Consider the following 15,957-nt stretch of genomic DNA (forward strand, 5'->3'; position numbering starts at 1 on the left):
CAATTGCATTGCCAATTTCATATCGTTACTATCTGGTCATTGAACATACGTAATGTTGTTGTTATGTTTACCCTACCACGATCAGGGCTTTTAAATCAGGGTTGAACAACTTTGACACAAAGTAGGCGCGGTGAAGAAGTGGGCACGGAAGCCAAAATTTTGACAGCCTATTACATTGTTTACGTTTTGTGTCAAAGAAAATCAATGAAAAGTATGACGAAAAAGTCGTGCTTTGGTAGTGGTGTTTTATATGACGTCACCACCAACTTGATGTAAATCTTTTTTGTTTTTGTTGATAAATCTAATCTAATCTAAAATAAAACAGTGGCTGTAAATGCCAAAACGGAAAAATAATCTCCTAGCTCCTCGGGCAAAAGCCGTGAAGCCCGATCTCCGCGCACTGCCTCCAGCAGCAGTGGCTACAGCAGCAGTTCCTCCTCCTTAACGCCCTCCCTACTGAAGCAGAAAGTTAAACTGGAACCTTTGCCGGACGCTTCGGAGTTGGTTGAATTGCTACCAACCATTTCCCAATTATCGCCCGATGCCGCTGAACCAGGTCGTGATGGATTGTGTATTTTCCAACAACTTGCCCACTTGATACTTGTATTGTACTATCAGTGAGTCTGTAGGTGGTGCTGACATTGAAATTGGTGAATTATTGTTAACAAACATCCCCTTTTTATCTCATATTCCACAGAATACTCCAAGGCCACCTGCAAAACACTTTATCTGCTGGACCCCCTCCGCATCAACCCGAAGCTGTTCGAGCACATCCTACGATCGTCGAGGGCAATCACCAGTGGCCCCAGGAGGGAACGATCCTCATCTTCCTCCCCGGGCTGGAAGAGAAAAAGAACGTTCACGAAGCCCTGCTGGATAGTCGCATGTTTGGCCCACGGGAGGATCGCTTCCTGCTGATACCGCTGCACTTGACGCTGAGCAGCGACGAACAGGCCCAGGTGTTCCGAAAGGCTTCCAAGGGAAAAAGGAAAATTGTGCTGAGTACCAACATCGCTGAAATTCAACCGGTGCCGGAGATTCATCGAATACCATTAGAACCATTTCTGTTGAGGATCAAAACGCTCGAAACTTTTAGAGGTCAATCGCTGAACGAGGTTCTGAGATCTACCATTGAACCACCTAGTGATGAGAACATTGATGCCGCCAAGAAACGACTGGTGGATGTAGGAGCATTCGATTTAGAGGAACAACTGACTGCTTTGGGTTATCATTTAGCAGCATTACCGGTAGATGTGCGGATAGGAAAGCTCATGCTGTTTGGAGCAATTTTTCAGTGCTTGGATAATGTGCTGACGATAGCGGCTTGTCTTAGCTACAAGAGTCCGTTTGTGTCTCCCTTCAATAAAAGGGACGAAGCAGAAAGTAGAAAGCGGCTGTTCGGTATTGCGAATAGCGATCATTTGACGATGCTTAACGCTTACAGGAAATGGAAGGAGACTTCGAAGCGCAGTCGATATGCGGCCAACTGTTATGCCGAAGAGAATTACCTGTCGACCAAAACGCTTCACACGATCGATGAAATTAAGCAACAGTTCTAGGAATTGCTGGTGTCCATTGGATTCGTTCCACTAGATTTTAGTAGTCGTCGGGAGAAATTTGTTAAAGATGAGCTACTCGAGCTTACCGGGACGGAGAGAATAATCGGCTCCTAGTGGCCATCCTATGAGCTGCCCTCTACCCAAACGTCATCAAAGTGTTAACCCCAGAGAAAAGCTTCATCAGTGGAGCGAGTGGTGCGGTACCCAAACTGCCTCAACCGTCCGATCTTCGTTTTAAAACCCAACAGGATGGATACGTTTTCTTTTATCCATCCTCGATAATTGCCACATGTGGCCACTTCAATTCCCCGTACCTGGTCTACCAGGAAAAGGTAAAAACGGTCCGGATCTACATTCGGGAAACCACAATGGTTCCGCTGCTTCCGATTCTTTTCAAATTTGGAACATATTTTCTACAAATAAAATACCAGAACCCAACGTTTTTCTTTTTTTGTTTTTTTTTACTTAGGGGAGATTTTACAAATAAAAAATGGCGGATTTTTTCGTGAAAAATCGTAGTTTTTACTTCAAACAGCCACAAAAATTTCATAAAATTTTTATAAGTTAAATAAAAACGTTGGGGTCCAGAAAAACATCTATTAAAAATATTTTGCTCTGATTTTTTGACTTCAGATGATTCTGTGTTGAGATACAGTGTCCACCGCAAATCCTGTTTTCTAAAAGGCATCCTCGAAAGTGCTCCGTCACCGGTTCATTTTTCAATATTTTCTATATATACGAAAAAATTACTAAATATTCTTTTAACAATGCTTTGTATAATGCAAAAAATTTGAATACATTTGTTTGAACGATAGCTCTAGAAAAAAATCGTGAAAATGGTGTTTTTTTTACCCGTTAGACCCTCCCCCCCCCCCCCCCCCCTTTATTATGTTGCCCATTGTACCTAAATTGTGGTGGCCACGCATCTTTTTGTTACTGCACAGAAGAGCCATTTTCTGCTGTTCACTTCCGGCTATGATTTGCTGTTGCTGTATCGTATTCAGCTGTTGTTGGATTTGCGAGCCGGGAGGTTGTTGCGGCTGATGACAACCGGTGGCCAAAGTCGAAAACTGCTGTGGTGAAGGTGTCATTATCAAATTCGATTGGTCACTGCTTAAAACTGGACTATGCATTATAGGTAAAACATCGAATATAGGAGTGGTAGGACTCATGGCGGCTAGATACTTAAACTGTTGCTTCCGGAAAGGGGTCCCCAATTCCGCCCCTGCACCACTGCCTGGAGTTTGTTCTACATTTGTTATACTAGATATATTCTGACTCTGTTGGAGCTGAGGTTGCTGTTATGGAGCATTCGGTGTATTGATTATATTCTGTATGAGACATTGAGAAATCTTATCTAGTGGAGTAGATAAATGACTACTGCTGAATAACTGTTGATGCTGCTGCTGTTGAAGCTAAATTTCGACGTCCGGGTTAATAATGAAACTGCAACCACCTCCTACTCCTCCTCCCCCACCTCCGCCACATCCATTTCCGAACCAAACCACCGATGAGTTTAAGGCCGTTGGCTGACTATCGGCTATCGGCTGACAAATATATCGGTGCTCGAAAGCTGAAACACTTCCGTCGGATCCGGTTTCGCTCCACGCTGGCATAGCTCGGCAACGATTGCCACATGAATGGGTTTAACTTCACCACCCTCCGGCTGGCATCGTTGGCCAGTGCCGCACGTTCAGTCTTTTGGCAGATCCTCGACGACAACTCCAGCGCAAAGCATCCGATATCGCCGAACTCTTTGGTCACTTCGTCCAGATGCCGTACCCGCAAGTGATCATCGTTGATTAGAGTGTGCTCAGCTTCTGAGCCAGAAGGAACAGACTTTCCTCGGATTCCGCTGTAGGGGAGAAAGATGTTTGAATTTACTGAAAAATTCACGAAACCAAAACAAATTTAAAATACGCACTGTCACTGAACCGATATTATTCAGTCACTCAATAATCTCCGTAATACCTGCGTGCTTGATGCACTTTGATCCCTTCTTGTTTTGTAAACAATGTCATAGCATGGCTGAGTGGGCTTTTTGACATTTTACACCACCCTTATCTATAAGCCCTGTACCACGATATGCCGAGAAAATGTAAACATGAGGAATCAGCTGTTCGTCTGACAAGTGGGGAAATGCCTTATGGAACTCTATAACACCGTTTCCTTTCTTGTCTTTCGCGTCTTCAATAAAAAAAAACACCCGATATGATAGGCCTGTTCATTACTTTGAAATATTGTATGCAAGCCGCGAAAATGATATTCGGTTTTGAAAGTATCATAATATTATTCTTATTTTCAAATTGTTTTATCGTATTGATTTTGTTTCTTCTTTCTCTCCATGAAAACCTATTATAATATGTACAAACAGTGTTTTGTATTTAATTTTTTTTTAATTTTTATTCAAATTTGTTGATTTTGATTTTTTTTTCCTATCCTTCGTAGTTTTCGTTTAATGGAATCGTACACGATATTAATCTATTTGATGGAATGGAACCACGCATCAAAACATTATACATTCAGAAATTATTCAAAATAATATTCCTTCTCTCACCTTGAAGCACCCCTAATCCTTCTAATGAACAATGTTCATGCCTAAGTTCATTTTTTATGCTTTGCACCCAGAAAAGTTGGTGCAGATTTTTTCGGGACATGCCACACATTTTTATGCTCCGCTCCGCAGCCAGGAGTATGATCCGCAGCACGGCAGCGATGCGGCGTTCGAATTCGGCGCCATCGGTATGTGTGAGCTAATTCATTAACTCACGAGAAAAATATCGTCAAACACCGCAACACGAAATGCACTGCCAAAATGTATGTAGGTATATCTTCGAGCGAGTATCGCATATAATTTTTATCCTCTGTGTGCGCTTCGCTGGGGCAGTGTTTACTTTCCACCAACTTGGAAGGGTGGTGTTGGGCGGTGAAAATTCCTCAAGAAAAAGTAGTTTTTGTCCGTTTGGAAATAGGTAATTCGACTTCGAGTGTTATTCTGGTTAGAATATATAGTTCGTACTTTGGATTTAAAATAAATTTGTGTGCTTTTCAACTGGATTTCATTTATAATTTGTTGCGGTTCATGCTCGTCAATCAATATCCGGGAGCATACTACGAGCGCCATATTTGATCATTGCAATGGAAATTTTCACTCACTAGTGAATTTAAATTTTCGTTTCAATTTTAGGAGGTTTCGCTTACGTCGGACTGATTGACATATAAGGATAATTTTCAACAAATGTGAACATGGATTTATCGGAAGCGATGAAAATAGCTCTGGCGAAGAGCCACTCGGCACAACAAGCAGCGGCCGCGGCTGCTGCTGCAGTTGCCGGAAATAATGGGAGCAGTTCATCGACGGCACACGGTAGCTCTGGAGATCATTCAGGAGCAGGATACGTTACAGAAAAACTGTACATGTTGTTGCAGCTGTATCTTCAGAACAAAGGTTGGAATCCTTCGGTTGAACTATTGCAGTGCTTTGCAGAGTTGAAGGATACTCCTGTGCTCCCAAATGCAGCCTATCTGCAAATGCTGGCCAGTAGGGTAGCCCTTGATGCCCAGGGTAGGCTTGTGTTGAGAGATTCCGGTAAGATTATTCTTCCGTTTGAGCATTTTGCCAACGCAGTCATGCTGAAACACATGTCCGGCCCTCATGGATTACATTTGAGTGTCGAGGCCACAGTGCGAGCGGTCATGGATTCCTATACAATTGGCAGAGAAAATCTTGGCATGGAGAAAGAGTTCATCGTTGAAGTCGTACAATCCTGCCCGAGCCCAGCATGTCGGTACTACAAAGGACAAATAGGTGTAGGGCCATTTATAGACCAAACTTTCAATCCCGGCAACCATCTCAATCCGGAATATCTGGCACATCTGCAGCAACTCGGTCAGTCCGGCTTGGACATTGGTTCTGTTGATGCTGTAGCTGGCAAAGCGCTGAACAATCAGGCGAAAATTTCCAAAACAGCGTCAACCCAACAGCAGCAAATCACGGCCGCAATTATTCAGCAACAAAACCGAGCCATGGCTCAACAATCTTTGGAAAAATTTGGCAATCTCTCGAACATTGAAAAGCAGCGCGTTTTGCAACAGTTGGACAAAAAGCACTATGAGGTTGCTCAAGCACAAGTAACTGGGATGCAATCGCAGCTTGTATCCGCCACTTCCAGCACAAATGCATTGTCATCTGCTCAAAGTAGTGCTCAGAGTCAGCAAGCATCGGTTGCTGCAGCTGCGGCAGCTTTATTGCAGCAACAGCAGCAGCAGCAACAACAACAAACTCAATCGCTCGAGGTGACCCGTTCACAACAAATCACTCAACAAGCCCACGTTGTTCAGCAACCAATTCAGCAGCAGCAAACTCAACAACAAACTCCACCACTCGTGAACAACGCGCAAACAGTATCGTCCCAAGTAGCCACAACTCCTTCCTACTTGAGCCAGCCGCCACTGCAAACCATCAACATGGACACCGGTCACAAGCTGTCCGATTATATGCGCGGCGCCGTCGATCCGCTGGAGAATGTGTCCACCAGCAAGGACCTGTTGGCACTGCACAATGGTGCCTGGTCCCTGGAGCGAGGTGGCGCCGGTGCAGGACCCGACGGTCTGGCCATCAGTCAGGACAAAATCATACGGGCGTTTAGCGAGCTTATGCGGAATATTGCCCGCATGAAGACTTGCATTCGTCCGAGCATGTGCAAACCGTATGGAAAGCAGTCCGAAACGCTGCAGAAAAGTAAGTAAATACCTACCTATCGTTTTCAATTTGCTATCGCTGTTAGAGGAACCATTTAGGTAGCTCTAATGGCAGAAGTTCATGCGATGCTACGAGCCTTTTTTTTATCCTCATGTATTAACCACATCTTAAATTCGGAAAGAAATCATAACTACCACAATCAACACTGAATCATAAGTCTGGCGAGTCTTGATAAAAATTGAATTAAAGTTCTTAATAATTGATTAAAGTTCTTGATGATTCTTGAGATAAATAAATTAAAAAATAACTGGATCTTATTTCCTATTGCAGCGCTGTTTGATACAATCCAGCTGATCCAATCGTTGCGGAACTGCCTACCGGCCCCACATATCCCGGTTACATCATGGAAAAGCGAAACGCACACCGGTCCCAATGGCACAGAATCGGGTTAATCTACTTAATGTAGACAAAACTACAACTAACCTATTGAAACAGTATCATTATTCATCCTAATAGCAAACAGTTTATTCAGTAACAATATAATATAAGCATAAGCAACTACACACAATTCCAGCTGGCCAGCTGGAAACAAATCCAATATCTGAGCCAATGAGCAAATTTGATTACGCATTTAATTAAACACATCATATTAATTAGGAGTAGTAAGAAAGGTAAGATAACTTTGTTTGTTCCTTTGGCGGCACAAGTTCGTGCCGCTGCAGCATTTTTAAGAGAATCTTATTTAGAGTAAAGATGAAGATTATTGTGATAATTTGTACAACACAAACTAACTACGCGTTCGGAATCTAAACCGTACTACTTGCCGCGAAAGTATCGATAGAAGTTTAAAAAAAAACAATTTAACACCAACATTGCTCATATGGTGGTTAGCATACCACGTGTTTGTTTGTTTTTATTTTTTTTTAAACCTAGCAAAATTGTTTTAATTAGCGAACTTGTACGCATAATGCTTCCCCCTTTTTGGCTAGAACAAAACAAAACACTGGCAATAAAGCTGTGATAAGAGGGCATTACACAAAAAAAAATTAAAATTAATAGCGGAGAAGGAAAAATTACATCGAGCAATTTTCGGAGGAAGAATGAGTTGCTATTAAAAAAAAAAATGTAACATTGAATTAGTAAATCGAAGCTTGTGTCAATTTGTGCATTGTTTTTTTTTCTACTGGTTTACAATATTTCAAAATATCCGGTCATATACACTGTAATAAAATAGGACATAACCAATTTTGATGAATAAACTCGCAATATTCAATTTAATTCATTAAAACATAAACAAACGAGTTAAACTCACTGATTGATTGATCTATTGAATTCAATTGAACTGAACTGAACTACCTACATGGATCGGTAACATTGAATGCATGTGCAATACACATACTGAGAAAAAAGAATCTATCAATCGAAAACAAACTACAATGAGATTGAATCCTTAATAATGTAATGCATGCTTGTCGACTTCTCAATAAAAATAATTTTGGTAAAGTATTATATGAGTTTGTTTTAATTTATTTTTCCCTGATTTGAAGAAAAATAAAACTTCTACAAGATTGTAAAAATGCGATCAGCTTCCCCAACATATCGATAAATACCAAGAATGGTGAAACTTATTCCGTCGACAGTTCACTGCTTCCGTAATGTAGGCCTTCAACTGGCTCCTAATATCGTTAACTCGTCATTTCCACACCAACTAACCTTGGGGCCCTGACGATGCTATTAGGTGTATAGTGAAAGTCTATCCCGAGTCCCGAAGCATGGGAATTAGCCCTTGTAACTCCTCATAAGCCCCCTCCCCAAAACTTTCGCAAGTACTGAACTTTTGGAGGAGGATTTGGATAACCGTGACTTTGCTAACAACCTATTTTTGGACTTGAGGAAAACATTTGCCACACAATGTCATGCCAAGCTGTTGCAGACAATAGGTATGGAATATAAGTTGAGCTTCATCGGATAGTTTAAAATTACTTCAAGGGTGTTTCATTACAAATCACCAACACCGATATTGCTTTAACGTATGATAAATATGAACTTTGACGTTCAAACAGTATGATGTAAATTGTTGTCATGTTTGTTAACAGGTGAGCAAAAGTCTCCTAAATGTTGTCAAAAGAGCAATGCGTTCGCCAAAAAGTATTTTTACAGTTTTTTTCAAATTCAGCATCCGTCGCATCGCAATAGCAGGAAAAAGGTAGAATTTCGAATTCTACGGTGTCCGGTACAATAAAGCGTTCCATAGAACGTTTGACTGTCTATGGGAAGACCATATTCGGACGGAGAAGCACCCAGCTTAACAAAAACGATCACAAGTGCGTGGTTACTGCCTTCAAACGCTTTGGCCCAAAATGTGGTGAAAAGGTCCAGAAGGACAAACCGTGAGTTGAAGAAAAATTCGACTGTAAAAAGTCGTACACGGAAGCTATACGATCGAAAAATAATACGAGCCAGCTGCGTGATGGATGGTGAGACGTATGTATATGTAAAGGCAGGCTCCAAGCAGATTGCTGAGGACCCCATGTCGCTGAAGATTTCGTAATCCGCCAAGAACAACAGAGAACTCCGTTCGTCACCAATGGCACTTTGAATGGGCAAGTGTTTCTGAAAGAATGCCTCCAGAAGCGGTTCCCTCCTTTCTTCAAGGCTCACAGTTGTCCGATGCTCTTCGGGAAGAATTTGGCATCCTGCCACTTTTCCAAGGAGGTAGTAGAGGCGAAAAGAGTTGATTTTGTGCCGAAAGGGACACCGAACATCGAGCTACTCAAGCGAACACTTGGCCCTTATTTTGCGCCGCGCGTGAGGTGACGATAGTTCAGTCACCTTATTCTGATAGTCGATGTAAGTGAAGTGACAGAGGTTTATTCCCAAAGATCATCCGAAGTGACGTTTCTCACCTATAGCGACTTCTGGAATCGAGTGACCCGTGTGGTTCGACTATCGTCACCTCACTCGAATAAGGGCCTTTAAGTTAACCACTTATATCCGTCTACACCAAAGAAGAAGTTGAAAAATTTCAATTCCGCTCGGCGCTAACTCTATGCCAAAAATGCGCTGAAAAGTGTACTGTAGCAAAAAAAAAATGATTGGGAAAGCACTACTGGCATAAAGACTGGAGCTCCCAAGCAACATGATGCACACAGCAAAAATTAATTGCTGTAATATTACGGCAAATATCCTGTAACAAAAAGGAGCAGGACATTTACTGTAATTTTACAGGTCTGGAACTGGAAAAAGAAAGGAATGAAATTGATTTTTCAGTGTTCACTTTTTTCACAGGTGGGTCGAAATTACAGGATTTAATTCATTCAAAAACGTTGAAATTTAAAAAAGAAGAAGAAGAAAACCAAGAAACCCCTTAGAATATTTATTGCTTTATATGATAAGCAGGGAACAAGGAGTTTTGATAGCTAAAAAAATATAGCAGTATGAGTATCATGAATGTATTTTTATTCAACAATAAAGATCTAAAGAAATCTCGTAAATCGAGATTGTCATAGTTATTATTCCTCTCTAAACCAAAATTATATTTCTTTTTCTGTTCGTGAATACATTTTTGAAACTCTTAACCAGTAGACTAAAAGGTAATGAACCTAAAGTTACACTTATTTTTCACATGCCTTATCATGGTAAAATTCCGATAGAATAACAATAAATGCAGCCGGTACCGGCCGTGATTTCCGATGCCATCACAACTATTGTAACCGGATGTGATGTTTTGTAAACATGCAAACGTAGAGAGCTTCCTAATTCATTAACCTGACACATTTTTGGCTTCTATAAGGTTGAACCTTTCGATGTTGCTAAAACTTATCCAAATTCAGTCATCAGGCCTCTACCACGGATTAATACTTCTACCATGGCTTTTATCACTTGATCGCTTTTTCACAATTACCACAACCGGGACTTCTGCTGGTGGTCACGGCTGATGATGTATGTTCGCTCCAATTATAAAACATGGAAAATACCTCCAGGCCCGATATCCTGCAAATAAATATAACAGTAGGTTAATAATAAAATCAGAGTTGACGAAAAGAGATCAGGCTAGTATAGTTAAAAGCTACTTTGTAATTTTATTAAATTTCAAGAGAAAAAAAACAGCTAGATATGTACTGCCCCTACTTTCATAACAGTCCCATATGCAAAAACACGCAAGCGAGAAAATCAGCTTTTTCTGTTTTGGAATATATTCTTTAATTATGACCACAACTTTCAGCATAAACGAAAATCGTTTGATGGAATGTGTTCTAGGTTGTCATAATTAATCGTAAGATCTGAAATTTTAGAAATCGGGCCATCGGTAACGTCGGGAGCACCATTTTATTCGTTATGGGACTGTTATGCGAGCATATTTGAGACCTTTTTCAAATCTACTCGCATAACAGTCCCATACAGAATATGTTTTGCTAACCCAGGTACTTTCTAAGACTCAAATTTGATCATTTTTGAACTTCTAAATGCAGTTATCAGAAAAAGAAACATACTTTTGGAAAAATACCGTGAATTCTACATTGTAAGTTGAATATTTTTACGGTTTTGATTGCATCTGTTAGTTTTTTGCTCAGGAAGACATTCCTTCCTTCTTACTGGCCTGCCTTCGAGAACTAGTGTACATAATTCGACATCAAGTGAGTTTAAATCTTTTTTAATTGATTCAAAGCAATAAATCAAAGACTATTTCGCCGAAAGAAGCATTGAAAAGTTACCAAATCCGTGGTATTCCACATATGGGACTGTTATGCGGGTATATTTCATATGGGACAGCCACAAGTTGATATTTTTTTCGAAATTTCTAGAACAAAATCTCTTTTTTTATTGTTTTATATTGAAGCCCTATGTTCAAAATGACGATCTGTCAGGTTAGATGAAAAATGACGAAAATTCATATGGGACTGTTATGCGAGTAGGGGCAGTGTACAAGCATTTAAATTATTCCGTTCTATTCGGCCAATTTGCCTTTTTTTTCTTCTTTTGCTAGAAATAATATTCGTATGGAACATCTAAAGATTTCACAGAAAACTGTTAACAAAACAATTCTAAAATTTGTATTTCCCGTATACAGAAAATGCTGTCCAGAATGTCAGATTTTATTTTTGTTTGTTTGTTATAAAACTGTTTGTACACGTACATTTTACTTCAAACGACGTAATTAAACCTCACACTTTTTTTTTCTTTATTTCCCGGAATAAAAGCTCACACGAGATTTATCAACTAATCATAATCGAAGGGCATAAAACAACAAAAAATGATCAGAAGAAGTTGGCTTCAATAATTGTGAGAAAGTTTTACAAATTCGTTATATATCGTGTACATAGCAAGAAAAAATTATGTTATTAAAATTTAAAAGGGTATCTAATGAAATAGGAACAAAATTTTTGTGCATATGCCTTCTCGTTATATTACGGAAAGCTTGAACTGTTACGCTGCAGCGTCATTTTTTGATTCTTTGGCGTTTGTGTGTGACAGCTGGACAAAATTAAAACTCTTTACAGCGGTTTACGGCAGAAAGTTATAAATTGAAAACTAGTAAACAGGAGAAAACGTAAATATTAAATAAACTTTAGCAATTTATTCTGATTATTTCAAGGTAAGCGAACATTCTGTCGTGCATATTTTTTAACATTAAATATTTGCATCGTTTTAGATCACACGATGGAAATCTATAGAAAAAAAATTCTGCAATCGTTAATGTTTCTATGGAATTTTATAAATCACAGATTCCATAGATTTTTATAGCCGCTGGAAAAGGCCTGTCAACTGTCCGCTTTCATGGTAGATGCACCGATGCCTATAAATGATTGCAGTACATTATGATTATAGGATACCTTCGACAAATTTGTCCACATCTATTAACCTGGGAACCAAATAAATCCTACTTTTTGATGATGCGTAAGTATATTTATAGTATTTTTTCCATAAAAATTGGTTAAAAAAGATTAAATCTTAAATTTTGTAAACAAATACCTTAATTAAATGCCTAAACTTAGACAAAGCATAGGTTAACAAAGCAAAATCAAATTTGTTTTCTCAATAGGAAATGCATGTACTATCTAAACGATGGCAATAATAGTTATTGTCTTAACAAAGGCGTATTTAATTCAACTTTTAAACATTCATTTTGAAAAAAAACAGGTGTTAATCAATCAAAGCATTATGTACAAAATATTTAAGAAAAAGGTACGAATTTTTATTTAGTATTAAGCTTAAAAAAAGTTTCACTTTAGTGTTCTGCAGTTTTGTTGAGATTTAGTTTAACAGAACTAAAAGTTCAATATATGACAATACAGACCTCTAACAGCCCAAAAAGTAAAGGTAGTGATTCGGTTGCGAGGTGGACTACTATTATTACAGTGATAATCAAGATCTTACCTGCATTACGGCTTCGTGAAGATTTGTCAATGCTTTTCATCAAATCGATTCTATATCCGAGAATTCTTCCAAACTTCTTAAGGCTTTGAGTGATGATTCAATTTTCATGTTGATGAATCTGAAATTTGAAAAATAAAGTATAGAAAAAAAAAAATCTAATTTAAAGGAATACGTGCGCCCAATAATGAAACAGATTTAAATACTCATATTTAATGTCACTGAAACCTTTTTGAAAGAGCGTTTGTATCAACTTTGAGTAGCTGACGGCTTCTTTGTCAGACTTGCAGACTATGCTCCGTTACATTCGAAGCTCCGGAAGTGGCTGTTGTTTTCTGTTGCTCGAACATTTATTATGATTTGCCTCAAACTGTAAACACGAGAGGTAACAGATAATTTTTTAGCTGATATAAGATATGTTACCGATATATTTACATTACTTACGGATGTTATCAGCACACTCTTCCTCCGACTGTGTGCAGCGAATCATTAACACTACCGGAACTGTTTTCTTCGAGGACAGCCGCAATCCGGATTTAATGGTTTGAACATTCAACGCAACGACGGATTTCTGTTCCCGGTCATAAAAAGGATTGTTTACGTTCAGCAGACAGGACACTTTTTTGGGTGGATTTGGTGGTCAACTTTTAAAGCGACCCTTTTTCACCGGATGGATTTCCGCACAGGCTCTTAAGCACGATCAATTCAACAGAAAGAACGGTTGAATACTGACACTTTTTTCTTTTGTTTTGATTGACAACTGAAAATTTTACAGACCTGTAATTCGAAAATAGCATGTAAACAACATGCTCAATTGATAATAAATAGCTTTGACCTGTAAAACTACAGTAAATGTCATGCTCCTTTTTGTTACAGAGCATTTACTGTAATTTCAAACGATTTTTCATTTAATATTACATGTTTTTCAAATTACAGGTTGCTTTATTTTACAGGCAACCGTTTTCAATGACACGTAATAGTCATTATTTTTTTCTGTGCATGACCACTACATTCAAGCGAAACAACAAAACAACAAAATACAATCACTGGTTTATATACTCACACTGCTGGGATTGTTTCCATCCTGCTTTGTCTTGTGATGGAATATGTGAGATGCTTTGTTTGGTTTCTCTCAGACATATGCAATGCAGTTGCGCTGGAAGGACAATGCCAGCGATGAGAAAGCTTGTTAGTGCCGGCCCGGCATAGAATCTTTTGCCGATATAAAACCACCTTCATAGAATGCCGTTATTGGAGAAGAGTCTGATTTGTGGCGGTAAGCTGTTACGTGAACAACTCAGCATTTCCTATAGACTTGCGGAAAAATTTCAAACTCTGATGTTTACCCACGAACTCCTAAGCAGAGAATCTCACCAGAACATGCGGTTTGAAAGATTGACGCTGCACTTAGCCTATAATGCAAATCATCTCCGCCTGTCCTGAGTAAAGCCCGGTTTACAGTTCTTGTGAACTCGAACTCGAACGTGAACGTGAACTCACCACAGTGAAAAAATATTCCGCAGTGAAATGTCAAATCGGTCAAATCTTCAAAATTAGTAAGAGGTTTGTTCAACTGCGGGTAGAAATTGGTTTCGATCGGAAAATGACAGATCATTCAACCAATGTTTTGATCGATACTTGTCGAAACTGCTCAAATTTAAATTCAAATTTCTCAAAAAAACATATTGTTCTTCTTCAAAACATATTCAGCTTTGAAAACGACTGATTTAATCAAATAATTCCAAATGTCTTATCTTTGAATACAATGAATTTAAATTAAATTTTATGAATTTAAAGTACTCCCAAAAAGTATTTATCGATTCGTTTTTTTTGAAAAACTTATTGAAAGGACGTTATAAATATAACTTCTACAAGATAGCCATTTTTTGTTCTTGATTAAAAATTGACAAACAAAAATTTCAAAATTACTTTTAATTAGTGAAACAATTGAAAAGGTTTTTTTTAAATTAAAATGCATCAGTACTCTTTTGTTTGTTAATTTTTCTGCTTTTCAGTTATCCTTAAAACACATTATTTTTGAATGATTTTATAAATTTTTATAATTATTTCCATATATCCGTAATCTGGCCATTCGATGATCTTCATTTATATTTATTCGTTGAGAAGCTCTTCCAACAGGTACATTTATTTGTTGAGAAACTCTTCCAACAGGTGCAATTAAATGATGCCCAAGCGAGTTTTAAAGTTAAAAAAAAATATCGTATGCGTTTCATTTCAAACTCGTAGTATTTTAAGCTTTTGATTTGCCTTCAAATGTGCTTACAAATTAAAAAACTAATTTTTTATGAAGCAAAAATTTTTCCGTCATCGGTGAAATTTTTTTCAGAATGCACATTGCCATTCGGACGTGAAAATGAACGCGGAATTTATATTCACCACTCTTGTTCGTTTTCCGTTTTCACGTTCGCTCAGTGCGTTTACACTTCGAGCGGAATGTCAGTGAACGCGGAAAAAATATTCCGCAGTGAAAATCGGGGGAATTGAAATAAAATTAATATTAAAGGGCTTTGAACAAGGAAATCAGTTCAAAAATAATCGTTCAACCATTCCGCATCTATTCCACCTAGTTTCGCAGCCATGAAATGCAGCATAGTCGAGTTTTTGAAGAATATAAGTTTTTTCATTTTCACGTTCGAAAGAACTGTAAATGCACCTTAAGAAGAGAATACGAAAAAAGAATGCCTATCTTCTTCGTTATAACCTGCTGGAGCCCCTGAAACAGTATTCAATGCCCTCGTGATTCTAATTGAAATTGTTATCGATCTAGAGTCCATCGTCGCCACCCACTTACTACCAGTTATCCAAACATCTCAAGAGCAGCCACCTCTACAACGTTGTCTTTTCATTTTTCAACAAACTAGGCGGTAGTACCATCTCCTCGTGGTCTGGAGCGAAAACGCGTCAGCAAACCCCGGCGATTACAGATGTACGGTTAAGAAAACTACACTCACTCCCACCCTTTAAGGACGATGAAATAGCTGGCTGGCGGCCACTCCTCTGCTGTGTTGATATAAAATGACGAGTCTTTCGAGGAAGCTTCTTAGGGGCGTGTTGGACAGTAATTTGCCTCCTGAGCCGATGTGAGTTCGATCCCAAGAGTAAATATCGAACATAGTCTCTGAGTATGCCGTGGAGTGCTGTAGTTCTAACTATCATGTATAAACATGGACGAGTTGAACTACTTCTGGCGGATTTCTTTTTTGTAGGTCATCACCTACATGTAAAAAATTCGCCAGAAGTAGTTCAGAGTTCAAAGAAAAAAGGCCAATCAAGACCAACCTTCACAAATACCGCAAGTTT

At 38.9% G+C, this 15,957-nt stretch overlaps 2 protein-coding genes, 1 long non-coding RNA gene and 1 pseudogene across 5 annotated transcripts; 2 read left to right on the forward strand and 2 right to left on the reverse strand.

Annotated features, from left to right (window-relative positions):
- Positions 1 to 213: 213 nt before the first annotated feature.
- LOC129743548 (putative ATP-dependent RNA helicase DHX57) lies at positions 214 to 2,378 on the forward strand (annotated as a pseudogene).
- A 63-nt stretch (positions 2,379 to 2,441) lies between these two features.
- On the reverse strand, positions 2,442 to 14,264 carry LOC129747637 (cell division cycle protein 27 homolog). 3 transcript variants are annotated; one of them, XR_008737548.1, is made up of 2 exons: positions 3,484 to 3,726; positions 2,442 to 3,414 (listed from the first exon to the last, which is right to left on the reverse strand). XR_008737548.1 is itself a non-coding variant. In XM_055741938.1 (2 exons), the coding sequence occupies exons 1-2, from the start codon at positions 13,873 to 13,875 to the stop codon at positions 3,093 to 3,095; spliced, it is 498 nt and encodes a 165-aa protein (XP_055597913.1). In that variant the 5' UTR covers positions 13,876 to 14,264; the 3' UTR covers positions 2,442 to 3,092. The 3 variants fall into 3 exon arrangements, 2 of the variants coding, with proteins under 2 accessions (XP_055597913.1, XP_055597914.1); XM_055741938.1 differs by lacking the exon at positions 3,484 to 3,726 and adding an exon at positions 13,700 to 14,264; XM_055741939.1 differs by having other exon boundaries at positions 3,531 to 3,640.
- Positions 4,384 to 7,767, forward strand: LOC129747633 (uncharacterized). The gene is made up of 3 exons (XM_055741931.1): positions 4,384 to 4,531; positions 4,747 to 6,300; positions 6,592 to 7,767. The coding sequence occupies exons 2-3, from the start codon at positions 4,806 to 4,808 to the stop codon at positions 6,711 to 6,713; spliced, it is 1,617 nt and encodes a 538-aa protein (XP_055597906.1). The 5' UTR covers positions 4,384 to 4,531; positions 4,747 to 4,805; the 3' UTR covers positions 6,714 to 7,767.
- Positions 9,773 to 13,342, reverse strand: LOC129747639 (uncharacterized). Its single transcript, XR_008737549.1, has 4 exons — positions 13,081 to 13,342; positions 12,865 to 13,006; positions 12,640 to 12,757; positions 9,773 to 10,254 (listed from the first exon to the last, which is right to left on the reverse strand). It is a non-coding gene; the product is annotated as an uncharacterized LOC129747639 (long non-coding RNA).
- Positions 14,265 to 15,957: the final 1,693 nt, after the last annotated feature.

The sequence above is a fragment of the Uranotaenia lowii genome, chromosome 2 (genome assembly GCF_029784155.1).
Source record: "Uranotaenia lowii strain MFRU-FL chromosome 2, ASM2978415v1, whole genome shotgun sequence".
Lineage (NCBI taxonomy): Eukaryota > Metazoa > Arthropoda > Insecta > Diptera > Culicidae > Uranotaenia > Uranotaenia lowii.